Genomic DNA, 15000 nt, shown 5'->3' with positions numbered 1-15000 from the left:
AACACAGAAGAGACTATCATTATTTCTGGCATTTCATCTGTAGCCCCCAAATCATTGCATGTCCTTTGCTTTGTCAAGTCAAGTCAAGTCATCTTCATTTATATAGCGCTTTTAACAATGTAGATTGTCTCAAAGCAGCTTTACAGAGATAAGCGTATAATTTAAGGTAACAGAGATTGTTTCGGCTTTACAGCAGAGTTAAGTTATTTCCATCTAAAGTTAGTTTTAATTGATTTGGTTCCGTCGCAATGATCATTTGTTATTAAATTAGGGGCCGCTAAGACGACACCATTCTCTCTACACAGACTTTAAACGCGAACCTGTGAGAAACGCTGATGGCGGTCACATGCGCATTTAGAATGGGTTCTATAGTTATGTGCGTAAGAATATACGCAGGTTTGGAATTCCCTACAAGCCAAGCCTAAACAAAATACTTGTCTTTCCTTATAAATTTTGATAAGGAATTTTATTTTATTTGTTGCTTTGGGGTAGGACCGCAAGACGAATTTTCCCGCCAACACCTTATCTGTAGAGTGGTAGTGGGATCCTCCATAGGGAGAGACTAGTTGGCACTTCAGCACTGCGTTGTCATCGGTCCAGGTGAAGGTCCTTCGTCAGATCTGGATACGGCCTGGATCCGGCAGGCTGCAGGAAAAACCTTGGGATAAACACAGACACTAAAATTAGCGTAGATGCCATTCTTCTCGTGATGTAACGAGTACATCAGGATTTTTGGGAAGTGTTCCCGGTTCCGGCTGACCTAATCTATGCAGCATAACATTAAATTATAGAAGTCTATAATGTATTATGTGAAAGCTAGGTCAAAGAGATGTGTCTTTAATCTGGCTTTGAACTGACAGAGTGTGTCTGCTTCCCGGACAATGGTAGGAAGACTGTTCCAGAGTTTTGGTGCTAAATAGGAAAAGGATCTACCGCCAGCAGTCGATTTTGATATTCTAGGTATAATCAACTGGCCGGAATTTTGAGATCGTAATAGACGTGACGGACTATAATGCGTTAAGAGCTCGCTCAAGCACTGCGGAGCTAAACCATTCAGTGCTTTGTAAGTAATCAGCAATATTTTAAAATTTATGCGATGTTTAATAGGGAGCCAGTGCAGTTTTGACAGAACTGGGCTAATATGGTCATACTTCCTGGTTCTGGTAAGAACTCGAGCTGCTGCGTTTTGGACCAGCTGTAGTTTGTTTATTAAGCGTGCAGGGCAACCACCCAGTAGAGCATTACAATAATCTAGCATTGAGGTCATGAACGCATGAACTAATTGTTCCGCATTTGTCAATGAGAGCATATGACGTAATTTAGATATATTTTTAAGATGGAAAAATGCAGTTTTACAGATACTAGACACGTGACTTTCAAATGAAAGATTGGTATCAAAGAGCACACCCAGGTTCCTAACCGACGACGAAGACTTAACAGAGCAGCCATCAAGTGTTAGACAGTATTCTAGATTATTACGTGAGGAAGTTTTTTGTCCAATAATTAGAAACTCTGTTTTTTCAGAATTTAGAAGTAGGAAATTACAAGTCATCCAATTTTTTATATCCGCTATGCATTCCGTTAATTTTGTGAATTGATAAGTTTCGTTAGGTTTTGAAGAAATATAGAGCTGAGTATCGTCAGCATAACAGTGAAAGCTAATTCCATGTTTCCTAATGATATCTCCTAATGGTAGCATGTACAGAGTGAACAGCAGCGGTCCTAATACTGAGCCTTGTGGTACGCCATACTTAACCTGTGATCGATGAGACATCTCATCATTTACTGCTACAAACTGATAACGGTCAGATAAGTATGATTTAAACCATGCTAGTGCATTTCCTGTAATGCCAACATAATGTTCTAATCTATTTAAAAGAACGTTGTGGTCGATGGTGTCAAATGCAGCGCTAAGATCGAGTAACACTAATAGAGAGATACAACCACGATCGGATGATAAGAGCAAATCATTTGTGACTCTAACGAGAGCTGTTTCGGTACTATGGTACGGTCTAAATCCGGACTGGAAATCCTCGCAGATATCATTTCTTTCTAGAAAGGAACACAGTTGTGAGGATACTGCCTTTTCTAATATCTTTGACAGAAAAGGTAGATTCGAGATCGGCCTGTAATTGACTAATTCTGAAGGATCAAGTTGCGTTTTTTTAACAAGCGGTTTAATCAAAGCCAGCTTAAAGTTTTTTGGTACGTATCCTAGAGACAAAGACGAATTAATGATATTAAGAAGAGGATCTATGACCTCTGGAAGTATTTCTTTCAGTAGCTTAGTCGGTATAGGGTCTAACATACATGTTGTAGATTTAGATGATTTAATGAGTTTAGTAAATTCTTCCTCTCCTATAGCAACGAATGAATCAAATTTTTCCTCAGGGAGACTACAATGCACTGCCTGATGCGATACTGTAGTAGACGGTTCCATAGTTATAATTTTGTCCCTGATATTATCAATCTTATAAGTGAAGAAGTTCATAAAGTCATTACTGCTGTGTTGCTTGGAAACTTCGGTGCTTGAAGCTTTATTTTTCGTTAGTTTAGCCACCGTTTCAAATAAATACCTAGGATTATGTTTATTTTCTTCTAATAGGGTTGAAAAATAAGCAGATCTAGCAGCTTTTAAAGCCTCTCTGTAAGTAATTGAGCTCTCTTTCCATGAAATGCGAAATACCTCTAGTTTTGTTTTCTTCCAGTTGCGCTCCATTTTTCTGGCTGCTCTCTTAAGGGCCTGAGTGTGCTCGTTGTACCACGGCGTTGGACTATTTTCTTTAATCTTCTTTAAGCGCAACGGAGCAACTGTGTCTAAAGTGCTGGAAAAGAGAGAGTTAAACGTTTCTGTTGTAATATCTAGTTCTTCTAAGCTATCTGAGATGCTGAGATGATGAAACTGATTAGGAAGATTATTAATAAAGCAATCTTTAGTAGCAGAAGTGATAGGTCTCACATATTTGAAACACGGAGTCGGCTTTGCAGCCTTGGCTAAATGCAAATTACACGAGACTAGATAATGATCTGAGATGTCATCGCTCTGCTGCAGAATTTCAACGGCATCCACATCTATTCCGTGTGATAATATTAGATCTAGAGTATGATTACGACGATGAGTAGGTCCTGACACGTGTTGTCTAACTCCAATTGAATTTACAATGTCTTTAAATGCCAATCCCAATGCATCTTTTTCATTATCGATGTGTATATTAAAATCACCAACAATTAGTACTTTATCTGCAGTCAATATTAATTCTGATAGAAAGTCCGCAAATTCTTTGATAAAGTCTGTATGGTGCCCTGGTGGCCTGTATACAGTAGCCAGCACAAATCTCAAACGTGATTTATCGTTTACACTATATATTTTTACATTAAGCACCAATGCTTCAAAAGAATTATATTTAAAACTTGATTTCTTAGTGGTTTTGAAACTATTACTATAGATTACAGCAACACCACCCCCTTTGCGTTTCAGACGAGGCTCATGTTTATAACAGTAATCTTGCGGGGTTGATTCATTTAAAGTAATGTAATCGTTTGGTTTTAGCCAGGTTTCTGTCAAACACAGCACATCTAGGTTATTATCTGAAATCATATCATTAACAATGAGTGCTTTTGAAGTAAGCGATCGAATATTCAGCAACCCAAGCTTTAGCATTTGCTCATCTGTATTATAGCTGTTTTTTATTTGTTGAACATCAATTAAATTAACCTTAGTTGGGTTTAAACGTTTTTTGGATTTCCAAATTCGGGGAACAGACACAGTCTCTATATGATGATATCTAGGTGAAAGAGGCTCTATGTGATGGGATTTATCTGACCTTGGTGACGAGAGGCCGCTAGCAGACGGTCGGTTTAGCCAGTCTGTCTGCTTCCTGACCTGAGCCCCAGATTGTCATGTTTGAGCTCTAAGACTATGAGCCATATTACTAGAGAGAAGAGCAGCACCATCCCAGGAGGGATGAATACCATCTCTTTTCAACAGGTCAGGTTTGCCCCAAAAACTTTTCCAATTGTCTATGAATTCTATATTATTAAGCGGACACCACTTAGACAGCCAACCGTTAAGCGAACACAATCTACTAACTATCTCATCACTCCTGTTCACTCATCACTCCTCATCACTTTGTATAATAATAACGTAGAGCTACATTTTGATTATTAGACCATGTTGAAATTAAGTTTTGCAAGTTTTGAAAACTCTTGATGTGCTGACGCTCATGACCGCTGAACATCTGAACACTAACAATGATCAGATGCACATGATCTTCTGTTCTTAAATGTAATCACATGTGTATTTCTGCAGGCGTGTGTAAACGGGTGAACTGTGTCTGAGCAGAGGCGTGCGATTCCAACACCAACAGGTTATAAAGGGTATTCCCTAAACGAACTGAAATCGAGTGTAGTTATACCTGTGGAATCGTTCACAGACCGCAGATGTTCATTAAGAAAGATCATCATCGCTGGCAAACAATAGGATACATTTACAGTTCTGCTTTTAATTGACTGTATTTCCACGTCCAATTGATGATCTTAAAGCTCCTGACGACTCAGTGCGAGCAGAAACTGAACACATCATCCAAACTGACTCGTTCTGCCAACTTGTTTGATCAAGTCTTTGAACACAATCGACTCAAAAGAGTGATTCATTTGTGAATGAGGCTTCGTCCCAGAAAATAAAGTACAACTTTTCCAAAAAAATACTCAAGTAAATGTACTTTGTTACTACCCACCTCTGGCTCACATGTTCAGTAGTGTTTATGGTTCATAAGTTCAGTAGTTTTTATGGTTCATATGTTCAGTAGTTTTTATGGTTCATATGTTCAGTAGTTTTTATGGTTCATATGTTCAGTAGTTTTTATGGTTCATATGTTCAGTAGTTTTTATGGTTCATATGTTCAGTAGTGTTTATGGTTCATATGTTCAGTAGTGTTTATGGTTCATATGTTCAGTAGTGTTTATGGTTCATATGTTCAGTAGTGTTTATGGTTCATATGTTCAGTAGTGTTTATGGTTTATATGTTCAGTAGTGTTTATGGTTCATATGTTCAGTAGTTTTTATGGTTCATATGTTCAGTAGTTTTTATGGTTCATATGTTCAGTAGTTTTTATGGTTCATATGTTCAGTAGTTTTTATGGTTCACATGTTCAGTAGTGTTTATGGTTCACATGTTCAGTAGTTTTTATGGTTCATATGTTCAGTAGTTTTTATGGTTCATATGTTCAGTAGTTTTTATGGTTCATATGTTCAGTAGTTTTTATGGTTCATATGTTCAGTAGTGTTTATGGTTCATATGTTCAGTAGTGTTTATGGTTCATATGTTCAGTAGTTTTTATGGTTCATATGTTCAGTAGTTTTTATGGTTCATATGTTCAGTAGTTTTTATGGTTCATAAGTTCAGTAGTGTTTATGGTTCATATGTTCAGTAGTGTTTATGGTTCATAAGTTCAGTAGTGTTTATGGTTCATATGTTCAGTAGTGTTTATGGTTCATATGTTCAGTAGTTTTTATGGTTCATATGTTCAGTAGTTTTTATGGTTCATATGTTCAGTAGTTTTTATGGTTCATATGTTCAGTAGTGTTTATGGTTCATATGTTCAGTAGTTTTTATGGTTCATATGTTCAGTAGTTTTTATGGTTCATATGTTCAGTAGTTTTTATGGTTCATAAGTTCAGTAGTGTTTATGGTTCGTATGTTCAGTAGTTTTTATGGTTCATATGTTCAGTAGTTTTTATGGTTCATATGTTCAGTAGTTTTTATGGTTCATATGTTCAGTAGTTTTTATGGTTCATATGTTCAGTAGTGTTTATGGTTCATATGTTCAGTAGTGTTTATGGTTCATATGTTCAGTAGTTTTTATGGTTCATATGTTCAGTAGTTTTTATGGTTCATATGTTCAGTAGTTTTTATGGTTCATATGTTCAGTAGTTTTTATGGTTCATATGTTCAGTAGTTTTTATGGTTCATATGTTCAGTAGTGTTTATGGTTCATAAGTTCAGTAGTGTTTATGGTTTATATGTTCAGTAGTGTTTATGGTTCATATGTTCAGTAGTTTTTATGGTTCATATGTTCAGTAGTTTTTATGGTTCATATGTTCAGTAGTTTTTATGGTTCATATGTTCAGTAGTTTTTATGGTTCATATGTTCAGTAGTGTTTATGGTTCATATGTTCAGTAGTTTTTATGGTTCATATGTTCAGTAGTTTTTATGGTTCATATGTTCAGTAGTTTTTATGGTTCATATGTTCAGTAGTTTTTATGGTTCATATGTTCAGTAGTTTTTATGGTTCATATGTTCAGTAGTTTTTATGGTTCATATGTTCAGTAGTGTTTATGGTTCATATGTTCAGTAGTGTTTATGGTTCATATGTTCAGTAGTGTTTATGGTTTATATGTTCAGTAGTGTTTATGGTTCATATGTTCAGTAGTGTTTATGGTTCATATGTTCAGTAGTTTTTATGGTTCATATGTTCAGTAGTGTTTATGGTTCATATGTTCAGTAGTGTTTATGGTTCATATGTTCAGTAGTGTTTATGGTTCATATGTTCAGTAGTGTTTATGGTTCATATGTTCAGTAGTGTTTATGGTTCATATGTTCAGTAGTGTTTATGGTTCATATGTTCAGTAGTGTTTATGGTTCATATGTTCAGTAGTGTTTATGGTTCATATGTTCAGTAGTGTTTATGGTTCATATGTTCAGTAGTTTTTATGGTTCATATGTTCAGTAGTTTTTATGGTTCATATGTTCAGTAGTTTTTATGGTTCATATGTTCAGTAGTGTTTATGGTTCATATGTTCAGTAGTGTTTATGGTTCATATGTTCAGTAGTGTTTATGGTTCATATGTTCAGTAGTGTTTATGGTTCATATGTTCAGTAGTGTTTATGGTTCATATGTTCAGTAGTGTTTATGGTTCATATGTTCAGTAGTGTTTATGGTTCATATGTTCAGTAGTGTTTATGGTTCATATGTTCAGTAGTGTTTATGGTTCATATGTTCAGTAGTGTTTATGGTTCATATGTTCAGTAGTGTTTATGGTTTATATGTTCAGTAGTTTTTATGGTTCATATGTTCAGTAGTTTTTATGGTTCATATGTTCAGTAGTGTTTATGGTTCATATGTTCAGTAGTGTTTATGGTTCACATGTTCAGTAGTTTTTATGGTTCACATGTTCAGTAGTTTTTATGGTTCACATGTTCAGTAGTGTTTATGGCTCACATGTTCAGTAGTGTTTATGGCTCACATGTTCAGTAGTGTTTATGGTTCACATGTTCAGTAGTTTTTATGGCTCACATGTTCAGTAGTGTTTATGGCTCACATGTTCAGTAGTGTTTATGGCTCACATGTTCAGTAGTGTTTATGGTTCATATGTTCAGTGTCCCCTTTAATACATGGACTCTCCCAGTCTGAACTTTCCACTGGAGTTCACGAGAGCAGAGGGATGAAAATGGGAAAAGGTGATTGGCTGATTATTGTACATAATTTGTAGATCAAATCGGAGGAGTTTTGTATGGATTGTGCGTGTGCGTGCTTCCCACTGTAAATAATCACATAATAATTGAACATTCTCAAATGCCATTCCTGTATCTGTGTTTACATTTAATGTTGTTTACAGAATTATATTCTGCTGCTGTGACATTAGTCATTCCATATTTATTTGTCATTCGCTGTCAGTATTGGTCATATTTATTCCTTATAATCATCTCAGGTAGCGCGCATGCGCTCAAGGTTGTTGACATCGGTGTGACCGCGCATGCATTAGCGATAGCGCGCACACAGAGTGTGTGATGTATTGTATTCAACACTTATTCTCATTTATTCAAGCATTTCATCATAGAGATTCAATTAAAGTAACAGAAACCCATGCAATACATTTTAGCAGGCTTAAGCAAGCATGAAAATAACCAAAGGAAATATGTATTTGCTAAACACATATGATTGCAAAACTGATTTGTATTCTTTTGGTTTCTCTACCCAATATATTTAAACTCGTTCTGGAAAGAGTGGTATCGGTGCGTCCCTAATAAAGATAAATAATTTCCAGATTAAATGATACTATTGTGTGATTATCCCAGGTAATAGTGAAACCATACATCATGTGTCGTGTTTAGATACGGCAGATGAAACACACACACACACACACACACACGTGTGTGTGACCTGAGGGTTGTTGTTGTGACCGGCACCTGGCGCAGTGTTTCTCGAAGGGAATCTGTGTTTGTTTAGCAGCGGTTCAGGTGTTTACTTCTGCTTTCTAGTAGATAGTTGGGGACATTAAATTTAACATTTAATTTAATATTCAACAATATTATTGATCTCCTGCCTTGACAGTATTATCTGAGAACTGAACTGAGCTGGAAGATATATATATAAATGAACTAAATTAGCTGGACTGTGACGCTATTTCTTCTAGACACGAACTTCACTGCATTATTCTCCTGCTATCTCAGTAAAGCTGCTCTGAAACTCTGTGTGTTGGAGAAAGCGCTGTGTAAATAAATGTGACTTGGCTTCCTCTGTTGGCCACAGGCCGCTGACCTGAGCAAACCCATCGATAAGAGGATCTACAAGGGGACGCAGCCCACGTGCCACGACTTCAACCACCTGACGGCCACGGCGGAGAGCGTGTCGCTGCTCGTGGGCTTCTCTGCGGGACAGGTGCAGCTCATCGACCCCATCAAGAAGGAGACCAGCAAGCTCTTCAATGAGGAGGTGACACACACTTCACACACATCTACACCTCACACACATCTACACCTCACACACATCTACACCTCACACAGATCTACATTTTTCTGAATTCTGTGTTTTATGATTAAAGGGATACTTCACCTCTGGGAAGATGAATGTGTATTTAAAATAGGTCATTTGTGTAGAAGAAATGTGAAGAAATTTTTTAATTTGGAGCTTTCTAGACTGAGAAAACCCAGAAAATGTATTTTTGGCTTATGTGGATGAAAGACAACAACTCCCAGAATCCACTTGCTTCGCTGCCTTAGGAGGCCACGCCTACCGGTAAGAGAGCGCAGTTGAAAACAAACAACAAAGCTAGCCTACATGATGAGTTTGCGAGGGATTTAGAGATCGTCCAAAATGTCCGGGATTCGGCTTTTGCGTTCTATAGTCGCCATTCATTCATCATGTTTACTGTGGCGAGCAGGACGAGGCTGAGGGCCGCGGGAGAACGGCGCGAGGCTGGTGGCGTCATTACTGAGACGCACCGGTCTCGCATCTCTCACGGAGAAGCGGGAATTTTCTTAGCAATGGTAAAACGCACATCAACCGATCACTTGTTTAGCGTTCATGTAAACACTACATTCAGATTCACCAATCGGAATGAATTCAGTTAGATTGAAACAAAAGGTGTGCATGTAAACAATGAATGGCGACCGCAGAACGCAAAAACTGAATCCCGGACATTTTGAACAATCTCGCCCGCCAGACAAGTCCGGGAAAAGGAGGATGGTAACCCCTACTTACTCAGCTTTCTCCACAGAACAAGAGCCTGCTAGCTTAGCTTCCAAAGCTGACACTGTGTACATTCTGTGAGTGAGATCCCACCCTCTATGGGCGGGTTGAACACATGCGGGACAGCGCCATCTACTGGCTGTAGTCTTTAGCCTCTGGCCAGAAAATCCTCCGATGACGCAAAATGACGATTTTTGCGTCATCGGAGGATTTTTTCCAGACAAAAAATACATAAATCTCTCGCCTCAGGGGGATATGAGGGGGGAAAGCACGGTAATGCGAAAATACTACAGGTTTTCTACTGATACAAAGCTTAATGCTAAATCCTGAAGTATCCCTTTAAATACAAATTTATAAAAAAATGTGGGAATCACATGAATGCATAAAACTTTAATAATTTAATTGATCTTTTAAAATGTATTAAAATTAAATCTAACAGTTTATTAGTTGAAAATGAAAAGATATTCCTTAAATTCTTTTTTAATGAACTGCAAAATTAGTATTTTTATTGCTTTGTAAAGTAAATTCTACTGTACAATAGTAATACATTTCTGTAATAACTTTTATTTTGGCGTGTGGCAGTGAAGAGCTGTGAGTGTGTGTGTGTGTGTGTGTGTGTGTGTGTGTGTGTGTGTGTGTGTGTGTGTGTGTGTTCTGCCGATAGTTTTCTCAGATGACGTTCATGTGTTCATATATTGAGACGGAGACGAGCGTCACACAGATCAAACTGAGACAGACTTCCGATTCACACACACTCGTTCACATCGCCATTCACATCTTTATTTAACCTTTATTTACCGAGTTCAGTATCGTGTACCGAATCGTGACATCGTTACACCCCTATGCACTAGTGTGGGTTATTCTCTTTTTTGTGTGCAAATGTTCACATTTGGTAATCTTTCTACATAACCCATGTCTTCTCTGTCTTGTCTCTTCTCCTCCATGAATCTCACTCAGAGACTAATCGACAAATCCCGCGTGACGTGTGTGAAGTGGGTCCCGGGCTCCGAGAGCCTGTTCCTGGTGGCTCACTCCAGCGGGAGCATGTACCTGTATAACGTGGAGCACACCTGCGGGACCACGGCTCCGCACTACCAGCTGCTGAAGCAGGGCGAGAGCTACGCCGTACACACCTGCAAGAGCAAGTCCACGCGCAACCCCCTGCTCAAGTGGACCGTGGGCGACGGCGCGCTCAACGAGTTCGCCTTCTCGCCCGACGGGAAGTTCCTGGCCTGCGTTAGCCAGGACGGGTTCCTGCGCGTCTTCAACTTCGACGCGGTGGAGCTGCACGGCAACATGAAGAGCTACTTCGGCGGGCTCCTGTGTGTGTGCTGGAGCCCCGACGGCAAGTACATCGTGGCCGGCGGCGAGGACGACCTGGTGACCGTGTGGTCGTTCGTGGACTGCCGAGTGATCGCGCGAGGACACGGGCACAAGTCGTGGGTTAGCGTGGTGGCGTTCGACCACTACACCACTAGCGTTGAGGAGAGCGACCCCATGGAGTTCAGCGGCAGCGACGAGGACTTCCAGGATCAGATCCACTTCGGGCGCGATCGAGCTAACAGCACGCAGTCACGCCTCTCGAAACGCAACTCCACGGACAGCCGGCCGGTTAGCGTGACGTACCGCTTCGGCTCCGTGGGCCAGGACACGCAGCTCTGCCTATGGGACCTGACGGAGGACATCTTGTTCCCGCACCTCCCGCTGTCTCGAACGCGAACGCACACCAACGTCATGAATGCGAGCGGCCCGCCGGCGGGAGGAAGCGTTAGCGGCGCCGTGATCCCGACCGCTAGCAACCCCAGCGCTAACGGCAGCAACAGCAGCGCCGCTAACACGCCGGCTAACTCGCTCCCCGCGCCGCTGCCGCGCTCCAACAGTCTCCCGCACGCGGCCGCCGGCTCCGGCTCCAAGAGCGCCGCGACCGAGAACCCCGTCGCTACCGGCGTTAGCAAGTTCGCCACGCTCTCGCTGCACGACCGTAAAGATCGGCACCCCGAGAAAGACCACAAGCGAAACCACAGCATGGGCCACATCAGCAGCAAGAGCAGCGACAAGCTCAACCTGCTCACCAAAACCAAAACGGACCCTGCCAAGACTCTGGGCACGACGCTGTGCCCGCGCATGGAGGACGTGCCGCTGCTCGAGCCGCTAGTCTGCAAGAAGATCGCGCACGAGAGACTCACAGTGCTCATCTTTCTAGAAGACTGTATTGTCACCGCGTGTCAGGAGGGGTTTATTTGCACATGGGCGAGACCCGGCAAAGTGGTGAGTCGAGTCTCCTTCATCTCTACAGCGCTTTATACAGCACTGAGTGTGTCTTTACTGAGGCATGCGGAGAATAATGCAGAGTCAGCTTCTAGAGGAGAATAGCGTCTCAGTCCAGCTTCAGGAGGTTCAGGGATGCTTCATTTCTGCTGTAAAAAAGTTATTAATTAAGTTCATTTACATATATAGCCGCTCTGGAGAAAACCGTGATGTCATCGTCCAGCTCAGTTCTCATATAATGCTGTCAGAGCAGGAGAGCTGTAATATTGCTGAATATTAGATTAAATGTCCCGACTGAGCGAGACAAAAGGAAAAGGCGACAGTGACAGGAACCAAAACTCCATCAGTGACAGAATGTAGGAAAAACCCTTGTGAGAATCCAGACTCAGTCGCTCAGTTCTCCTCTGGCCAATGGGTGAACAGTGTGTGATTATGATTCAGGCAGCATTACAGGTCAGAGGTCAGTCTGCCACGAGGTCCATCTAGAACGTCTCCTGTATGGTATAGTGTGTGTTCTGTCGTCAGCGGTGGCTAACGCTGGTCCTGTGGAGCCGCGAGTCTCGGACACACGTAGCACAGCTTTTACCCAGCCGTCCAATCACACAGGAGGAGGGGCGGGGCTAATACAACACGACCAACCGCTGCATTCTGCTACAATGTCAACAGACGACAAGCATAATAATGGAACAAATTATTTAAAACAAATACTTTACATTGTATTGACATTTTTATATAGAAATAATACAGAAACAAACTATCTGTGAACTGAGATGCTCGTAAAAATGAAATGCCCCGTCCTCTGATTGGCCAGATCACAGCGTGCCATCATCAGCAGAAGCGCACCGGGCCTGGACCGGCTCTCTTCTGTGCTAACAGGCTAGGCTATTATAGGTGTTCATCTAGCTGTAGAACAGTGTGTGTGTGTGTGTGTGGAGACATTTACACTATGGATGTTTTGTGTATTGGAGGAGTGCATCATGTGATTTGCTCATATTTTCCCTCTGTATGTGGCTTTGCAAATGTTTTCAAACGTTCTTCTCTTCTTTTCTCAGGGTTTATTGTCATCCCAAAACCAAGCCAACTCTCCCAGTGGAACAGTAGTATAGCCCAGCGTTCCTGCAGGTCAGAGGTCATCGCCGCTTCTCCTCCTTCAGTTCTTTCCTCCTCTGGTTCTGGAGCCGTGAGCCCGTGAGCGCAGGAACACGTGTGTGTGCGTCAGTGCGACCATGGGCTTTCCTCTCACTTCCCCAGAGTATTTATTTGATATGGTTTCACTCTCAGTTGCATCTCACTGTATTATTTCCTCTTGTGTATTTCAATCCTAAGGTTTGGGAAGTCTTGAATCCCGGGTCGTCTTTGAACCCCAGATCACTTTTAATACCGTTTTAGTTTCACCCTCTTTCATACGGAATAGATTTGACCCCCATTGTTAAACTTTGCACTGATTTTATTTTGGGTTTTTGTTTTTTGTAACTACTATAAAGGATCAAAAAAGACAAAAAAGAAAGAAGTAGACGTTGGGGGAAGGCCTTGATGCACTTGGCTTTAATATCCTCTGTCTTGAATCTGAATCTGAAAAGCTGGATGCTGCAATCATTAGTTTTTTAAAAAGAAAATTTGTTTGCACTTAATAGTTTATTAGAAGAGAATGGCTTTACATTTGTGTGTGCGAGGACTCACAGACCGGTATAATGTGGAGAATTATGATTAAAACTTTGTATCTATTGAGCATTTATTTTAATATTGTTTCAGATAAAAATCTGCTTTGTATTATATGTATAATATTGTAATTCAGTGATTTATTGGGGCAAAAGCAAATGATCAGTAACTCTAGTGGAAGTTTGTCATCATTACAGGAAATAGTGACATTTCTAAAGCAGAAACATAGACTTAATAATATTAAAAATAATCTTAAATATGCAGGTTTCTGTTTTTTTTTTCTTTTTCTGTTTCATTTTTCCTTGTCTCTTGTACAAAAGTCACCCAAATGTATTTTGATAATATAGGAGATTTATGTAAGCGAAACGCTAGATGGCCAGATGTGTCGTCTGGCTAATAACACGTGTGAAGCTCAGGAAGTCTAGCAGACGAAGAAAACAAATCTTACGAAAGAGTTTCAAGAGTTCATATTTTGCTTACCAACAGCAAAGTTATTCTATGTGCTACTAAGAAGCAGCCACTATAGGAGCGAGCAGTAGACACTATAAACCGCTGTCATGACTTACCCTTCTGTGTGACTAGCAGTCATTGTTAATGAAATATACACTAACCGGGGAAGGCGAGGATGTGGATGATGGAAGTGTCATGTTTTTGATTCGTGTGGTTAACATTTTGCATTTCACATTTTGTTCTTCATTAAAAAAGTCCACGGATGTTTGGTCTCGTGTGTATCGTCCTGCTTTGTGTGCTAGTTCTTGCTTTAGCCTCAACGCCCTGATTCTGAGAGTGTGTGAAGCAGTTTTACTGAACTTTCAGAACCGGCAAAGCAGATTTTATTCAAGGCTTTTGTTACTTTTTAAGCTAACTTTTATTAATGCCGATTGTTATCAGTGTTCACAGTGCTTGGTGCATTTCCTGCCCAAATGCATTAATGTAAATCTTCCCAGTGTGCATCAGTACAGTAGTTTACTGTGAGAGATCATTTAGAAGTAGGGGTGTAACAAGTTTTAGTGTCAGCACTGGATTAAACTACTATATAATGTTGAATATAATGCAATGGGGGAATATTTGTTGGTCCTGATAATGCCGGATGTCTTTATTTGGCATCAACCCCAAACCCTACCAGTAAAAACCGGCCTACATTTGCTTTAAATATATGCCGTCAGTGACGAGATCAAGCATATTCGTCTAAAATAATCCTGTATTTCCAGCTTCAGAATCATGAATATTGTTATTCTGGTGTCTCTATTGTCCTGTGCTTTGGTTTCCAGCATTAAGTCCAAGCCTGTTCATTTACACACACAATGTAAAGTCAAATTTAGCATTTTAATCAACAGTGCATTTGTTAACCTTTCGTCATATGTCTTGGAGTATCGCAGTGATATGTATCGAATCGTGACACAAAGACATCGTTACACCCCTATGTGGAAGCAATCCTGATCTATGATGTCACAGCATGGCACTGTGAAGAAGAGTAGTGTAAACCCCTTTATTAAAGACTATAAGTGTAAGTAGTGTAAGTGTCACAACAGTAATCATGAATCTCTGGAAATATAGGATGATGTGTAATAATGATCCGGCACTCGCTGATCGCTCTCGTT

The 15000-nt window shown here is 40.4% G+C and overlaps 2 protein-coding genes across 4 annotated transcripts in view; one reads left to right on the top strand and one right to left on the bottom strand.

Moving 5' to 3' along the window:
- Nucleotides 1-14117, top strand: part of wdr20a (WD repeat domain 20a) — a 15439-nt gene extending 1322 nt beyond the window's left edge. Inside the window, exons 2-4 of the mRNA XM_081347319.1 lie at nt 8534-8716; nt 10430-11740; nt 12793-14117. Coding sequence (XP_081203445.1) covers nt 8534-8716; nt 10430-11740; nt 12793-12846 — 1548 coding nt within the window. The 3' untranslated portion in view covers nt 12847-14117. The remainder of the gene's footprint in view (nt 1-8533; nt 8717-10429; nt 11741-12792) is intronic.
- mok (MOK protein kinase) overlaps nt 13271-15000 on the bottom strand; it is an 18514-nt gene continuing 16784 nt past the window's right edge. For all 3 annotated transcript variants that reach the window (XM_081347328.1, XM_081347330.1, XM_081347329.1), the window contains one exon: nt 13271-15000. This exon is cut by the window's right edge and continues 353 nt beyond it. The gene's annotated coding sequence lies outside the window, so the exon portion shown is untranslated.

Source organism: Scardinius erythrophthalmus (genome assembly GCF_964197995.2).
Source record: "Scardinius erythrophthalmus genome assembly, chromosome: 19".
NCBI lineage: Eukaryota > Metazoa > Chordata > Actinopteri > Cypriniformes > Leuciscidae > Scardinius > Scardinius erythrophthalmus.
This window is presented reverse-complemented; position numbering and strand designations above follow the sequence as displayed.